The 6,642-nt window shown below is 43.3% G+C and overlaps 1 protein-coding gene across 1 annotated transcript; it reads right to left on the bottom strand.

Moving 5' to 3' along the window:
* Positions 1–2,858: 2,858 nt before the first annotated feature.
* LOC115364163 (ADP-ribosylation factor-like protein 4D) lies at positions 2,859–6,554 on the bottom strand. Its single transcript, XM_030058619.1, has 3 exons — positions 6,399–6,554; positions 4,804–5,603; positions 2,859–4,055 (listed from the first exon to the last, which is right to left on the bottom strand). The coding sequence occupies exons 2-3, from the start codon at positions 5,245–5,247 to the stop codon at positions 3,891–3,893; spliced, it is 609 nt and encodes a 202-aa protein (XP_029914479.1). The 5' UTR covers positions 5,248–5,603; positions 6,399–6,554; the 3' UTR covers positions 2,859–3,890.
* Positions 6,555–6,642: the final 88 nt, after the last annotated feature.

Genomic DNA, 6,642 nt, shown 5'->3' with positions numbered 1-6,642 from the left:
CATTCTCATCTAGCATGAGAGTAAAAATCAACCAGCGTGTCAATGCTTACATAAGTCTACACCCATCACAGTTAATTAAACACTTTTAATTGATTTGAACACTCAAATCAATTCCAGCTCCATGAGTGGACAACAACTCTTCAACCAACACTTGTCCACTCCAAATACATGCCACTAATAAAATCAACAAATTATAATGATTTTTTTGTGTGCTCTGTAGCTGTATCTAGTACTCTATTCTAGTTGTACTTTTGCAATGTAATCAATTTGTGTTCAAAGAGTCTCCACTATTCTGAAAACAATTTAGGCTTATAAGAGCTTCAAGTCGCTGTTGAAACGCAACCTAGTCACTGTGACTGAGTGACAAAAGCTAGTTTCATGCCCTGTTGATGATAAAGAAGATCTATCCACAACGTGTGTGGCCATGATCACATGAATGAGTACAATACTGTGGCTTTAGGTATCAGTGAAGTCACAGAGGTTAGGCAGGGGGGGTTGGGTATGTTAGATTTGGTATCAGAGAGCAGCCTGGTTGGGGGCTGGGCTGGTATTGGTGGGGTATAACATTCCTGTGTGACTAGTCGTTCCTGTGTGACTGCTGGATGCAGCCACCACAGTGCCTAATGGTTATAATGGCACGGACAAACAACAGAGATTTATTGCATGTTAGCTGTGGTTGGAAAATCAAGATGATTGCAATCAGGGAGACAACCTGGATTTGGGCCTAGCTGCCCATCATTTCCAGCCCAAATTTAAATTCTGGCTTTTTTTCTGGCAACTCTACCAGTCCTTGGAAGAAAAATACCATTCTCCTGTGCTGGCAAAGTTTCCAACCTTGGCTATGAATCTATATTTGACATTTTAGGCATTAAGCTGAGGAGAGCAACTTACAATGTGTGCCACAGTGGAGTTAAATTACTTGATCACCAGCATTACAAGCTTTTAATTTAATCAACAAAGAGTGTCAGACTCGTGTACAGAGTAAATATTGGTGCCGCTGTAAAATAAAGCCTTACTATGGCACATTTTTTCTATCAATGTAGTGAAAACCTATTGATTTCTGCGCGTTTGTGTGTGTGTGTGTGTGTGTCCATGCCCGGCTGCATGCATATGTTTGTTTGAAGTCTCCTCTGCCCACAGCCTCCCTTTCATTTCTCCTTCAATTATTCATGAAAGCCCTAAACCTCTCAGATCTTTGTTTCTTAGGATTCTGTGCACAAATAAGAAAACAGAGGCCTCGGCTCCGCAGACTTAGTTATAGTAACACCCAATCCAGAACAAGCCTTGATGGTTGCAACTCTGATTAGTTACTGCAGAGTCCAAGTCGGCACGTGCTGACCAGTGCACATAGCCTTCAGTCTCCCATGTACAATAATCAATGTCAACTGGCAAGAAAGCACAAACCATTAAGGACTGTCACAGTGTGTGCTACAGGGACCACAGATCTTACTTCCTCAGTGGCCATTTTGTTCCCGGTCCCCATGGTCCCTCAAAGTACTTTTTTCAAATTGAAAAAAAAAAAAAAAAAGGTCTTTCAATGTAATTTTTCGAAACTAACAGCTGCATGTTCCTTCAACATACAAAGAATGACTCTGCTGTGATATGTTAGAAAATGTGCAATCTGATAGTAAATGTTCACTAAATAATAACCAAAATGGTGTTTATAGTCAAGCTGAACAACATTAGCTATGCTATATTCTATCAACCCCAAAAACAGCAACTACAATGTCTATGTCCTCTGGTATATTAACAAAATGCATAAATTGATCGTTCATTCTGAATAAATAATATTTTAAGTGTTGTTGGACAATGTTATATGAAAAAAAAAAATGAGGAACAACAATGATGCTTGTATTTAGCAAGGAGCTAATTTACATTTCAAGCTTTTGATACCTTGGCTAGATTGAGGCAGCTGGCTAGTCTGTATTAAATACCTTAAAATGTGAACCTGTATCCCTTAAAAAAATTTTTTTTGCATGATTATTTTCTGACATTCTGCTTTAATTGCTGCAGCGGACAGATCCTGGACACATGGGACAAAAAGAGAGGATGGCATTCAGCAAGGCGCTCATACCGGGATCAAACCCAGGCCGGTGCAACAGCAACGATGCAACTTTGAAACTTTGAAACTTTGGTATTCATAAAAAAGGTACATTAAGGTATTTGGACCCTGTAGAAGCTGCTAAAAATTCAGCTTTGACTTCCTGGATCCAAACTGTCTTGCAAATCATACTATAAGCTATTGCAGTTTTTTTCTTTTTTTATTTCAGTGACTGTTCAGACACATAATTAGAATGAAAAAATACTACAACTAGTGGTGGAATGGGATTTATAAGTGTAGGCTATCCCTAGAAATGTGGAAGAACCTGTGAAATTACATCCACATTCCTGCCCTGGTATCGCCTGTGTTCTCAGGCCCCGCTGGCATCGTGAAAACTGATATGGAAGATGACGGCTCTCGTCTCACTTGAAAGGACTCCGCATGGACCGACTCTCCAGGGCAAGCCCACCTCAGAGTAGAAATACAAGCCTGAGCACTTGATACTGTTATTAAAGAAAGGTGGAAGAAAGAGAGGGGTGACAGAGAAGATGACCTGTGCTGATGAAGTCTGAATTAGTTACCTAACTTGTCTGTCCACATGACACAGAATCCAATATGCATGTGGCATTCATTCATACTACCAAAGTACATCAACCTCTTTGTTTTCTCTGCCCTCAAAGTTTACAGAATCACATCGCCAATCTCTAGATAAAGCCTTGGCTTGAGTCAGTTAACCTCGGTGATATTTAAAATGGTTAAATAACGCTATAATTTCAGGGACATACAAGCATCAAATAACCAAACAGATTTCCAGATTTGTCAAAGTTGTTCAATAATTTATTCATTTGTTTCAAGTTTTACAAAAAGAAAAAAAAAAAAAAAACATATGTACAACTGTAAAAACAACTTTTGTAGTGACTTCACCTACCAACCAAGCACCCAGCCAACCTCAAAAACACTGAACTGTGACAAGCTGACAGGTGTGGTGAAGAGTGCACTGAACAATTTCAAACTTGCACGGCCAGATTTAGCAGCCTCAGGTGTTGTGTGTAGTTTGTTCTTCGGTCTGAAAACGTCATGTTCATCAGCTTGCGATGATTATCATGGCACGTCTCTTCTCTAGTCCCTAAGAGGATACCTAACTGAACACTGGGCAATTTCTGACCCTGAATAATAATAGTAATAGTATCAATAGTCCTCTTTTGATCAACAAAAGTGTTGTCGTAATATTCCCAAGCAGGTAACTGGGTGAACATCCATGCAACATAAAGAATCATTAAAGTGTAACATTTAAACTAGGTGAAAGGAACTGCCATATGCCATAGGAACAGGAAGCTTGCACTTTTCTGTTGGCACTACAGTTTATCAAAAGGTACTCAACGGTACAAAATATCCTTCAATGTTGGAGTGAGTGCATCAGTGACTGTGTTCAACATATTGCACATATCAGTCTCTCTTTCCCTCTGAACTGTCCTACTGGAAGTTTTCCTCTCACCGCCACACACCTTTGAGGACGGGGGATGAGGAGGAGGAAGGGAGCTGAGAGCCCAAAACAATCACAAGGGAAGTACTGTAGGTCCATTGAAGTGTCCAGAGGAAGCAGGCGGGTGTTAGCACTGTAGCGCAGCTGCACAACAGCAGGGACTGAACTGGGAGCTTAAGTCTGAACTTGGCTGGAAACGTCCCAACTTGCCTTGGGGCGACCGACAGGCCTTTGAAACACCCTATCCCTCCCCCACAAGTTTACCAGCTAAAGTTCCAAAAAGCGTCACAAACAGGACCTGTGTCAAGTTCCCCAGATTAAGTGGCGGTTCAGGCAGGAGACAGCCGCCCTTGCTCGTCACTCCCTTCATCTCTTTTTCTTGCTGTGCCGCAGCATCTTCTTCCTCTTCAGGATCATCTCATAGAGTTTCTCCAGGCCGGGCTGCAGCCCCTGGCCGTCCAGCGCTGAGCAGCCCTGTGTGTGGTGCAGCGTGGAGGAGCTCAGCTCGTGGAGGGCCAGCACCTTCTCCACCTGGAACAGACAACAAGACGAGTTGGTCAGCACCACTCAAATAACGCAAACAGTAACTCATTCAATATTATTGACTTAACTGTCGAGCTGAATTGGTTTAATTGATGAAATGACACAGATGTACCCAATGGCCATTTTTCAGGACCTAACAGATCTAAATAGAGAACACACACTCTCTTCCACTGGGGTTTCATCAGAACAGTTTGTCATGGCCAATACCGCCATTTATGTTCTGAAGCAAATATTCAATGCATTTTGATGCCCAACTCTACAGTAGAGAAGAACCTCCGGATCATATTGGAAACCAACAGCAAAACTGGCCAATGTCCAATATTTAACACTCTGAAACGTGTGCAAAACCAATAGATTTCTTTCAAAAACAGGGGAAAAGCACACTGGCAAGAAACACACACAAAATTACCCTCAATTGCAAAAAATAAATAAATAAATAAAATTTTAAGTAAAAGAAATGAGGTAAAGGTTTATTCAAAGTACCGAATAAAACCTTTTAAAATAAAAACCCGCCCACAGATTCCTAGGTTTCAATGAGTAACAATATAGTCCATAACGGCAGTAAAGAATAACATGGGATCAAACCACTACTAAATCTAGTTGGCTGTGTTTTGTTTGTGTGCAATGGGAACTGGGTTAATCTGTAAGACTAATGTGTCTTGAGATCCTGCCTCACACTGGCTCATTATAAGGCTCTACTTCTGCCATTTCACAAAGACATGTAAAACGTAAGCACCTCTAAAGCTGATAACGCTCCATCCAAGTCCTGTTTGTTGGCCAGAACGAGCACGGGCACCCCCTGGTTCTCAGCCGAGCGGGTGATGCGGTGCAGCTCCACCTTGGCCTCCTCCATGCGCTCCGCCTCGGCAGCATCCACCACGAACACCAGCCCGTCCGTCCGCCTGGTGTACGACTTCCAGAGGGGTCGCAGTTTCTCCTGACCGCCCACGTCCCACACCTGGAACGTGGTGGTGTTGGTCTTGGAGTTTCCCATGGTGACTTTAATCCGCTCCATGTTGAAGCCCTTCGTGGGGATCGTCTCCACAAACTCCCGCAGTTTGAGTCTGTAGAGGAGGGAGGTTTTCCCTGCTGAGTCCAATCCGATCACCACCACATGCAATGACTGGAAGTTTGGGAGGAAAGGTGTGCTTGGGGCGATTTCTGTCAGCTGGTTCCCCATGTTTAGTTGTTGTTATAGCGGTATAGTCCAGACTAAGGATAAGTCAAGCTAAATAATTCCCTTTGGCAGGATCTTCCTTGAAGAAACCGGGGCGATGCACGTCGTTTTTTTGTTTAGTTTTAGGAAGTGGTTCCTTTGCCTTATCCAACCTTTAAGAGTGTTACTGGGTCCTTGGATGCTGTTCAATGAGCTTCCCGGGTACTTGGCAGCGAAACAGCGATCGACTCCAGAGAATGGGAAGGAGAGAGAGAGAAGGGAAACAAGAGTCTCTTAGAGTGGCTGCCACCTCTGGCCACTCTTCAAAGACCAGGCAGCAGACTACTGGGGACACACGGCCAGCTGCAGTCACTGAGACCCTGAGGGAAGAAGAAAAAAAAAAACAGAGGAAAACATGAGTCAGCTATTTCAACAAGGCCAATGGGCTGTCAAGTCTCAGATAATGAGCTGAGACTTGGCAGCGCAGCGGGCAGAGGCTAATATAACTGTCTCACCTTTAAATGAATGTAAGCCATACAATTAGTCAAGGTTAACCTTAGGTAGAGTGTTTAGCGGGTGTATGAGAGCAATGCAACGAGAACTTCTGGATGGATAGCCATGAAAATGCACTGTATGTCACTTGTAGCTGGGAACGGGCTGTAAAAAGAGCAGGCTGGACGGTCAAAAAGCTGCTTTTGTTCACGCAAAACTCCACTGCACAGTGAATGGTGCTCGTTTTTCTAGCTGTATCCAGTACAAAACCGGGAAACAAGGATGAAAAAGCTACATGGGCACAAAAAAAAAAAAAAAAAAAAAAAAAAAAAAAATCCCGAAATGCCTGTTTTGGCACAGAGATTTGAACTTTTGTAGGTAAGCTAACAGTGGCCATTTACCAAGACAGCCACCGGAGAACCTGAAAAACAAGAGCCCTTTCTTGGGATATTTAAATTACGAAACGCTAAAAACAATCAGTGCACCGAGGTACAGCAGTTCACAGGCTTTAAATCACGTTTGCATGCTTTCTCACAAACTTGTACAATAGTGAAAATGTGTGTTTTTCCACTCTTTTCAGCGTGGCTGTCGGCGGAGGGCTGCTGGTGTCGCGGAGCTTCTCCACCGTCCCCGACAAACTCAACACACCAATTTACACGTAAAAAAAACAACTTAAAACTCACCTGTCAGGGCTCCCGCACGCTTAAATAAGTCCATATTTTTCCCTTCAGCTGAGAATTCCACGCAAATCTCGAGTTGTAAATTGAATAGTGTGTTTCAGAGGTGCGGTGCTCCTCTCCTCTCCCCGGCTGTCCCTGGACTGAAGCCGTTCAGGAGCGGCGGGTGCGAAAAACACAGCCGCCCCCCGCTGCTGACGTCACGCCGCCGCCACACCGACAAGAAAGCCACAGAAACTGAAAAAAAAAA

Source organism: Myripristis murdjan, chromosome 8 (assembly GCF_902150065.1).
Source record: "Myripristis murdjan chromosome 8, fMyrMur1.1, whole genome shotgun sequence".
Taxonomy (NCBI): Eukaryota; Metazoa; Chordata; class Actinopteri; order Holocentriformes; family Holocentridae; genus Myripristis; species Myripristis murdjan.
The sequence above is the reverse complement of the archived record's forward strand: the minus strand, read 5'-3'. Positions and strand labels throughout refer to the sequence as shown.

Bases quoted from the DNA above. Each gene is read 5' to 3' on its own strand.
- LOC115364163 (XM_030058619.1), bottom strand. From the start codon at position 5,247: ATGGGGAACCAGCTGACAGAAATCGCCCCAAGCACACCTTTCCTCCCA. The intron at 4,056-4,803 runs GTGCTTACGTTT...TGTCTGTTCCAG, and splicing joins GAGCGTTATCAGCTTTAGAG to GTGGAGAAGGTGCTGGCCCT.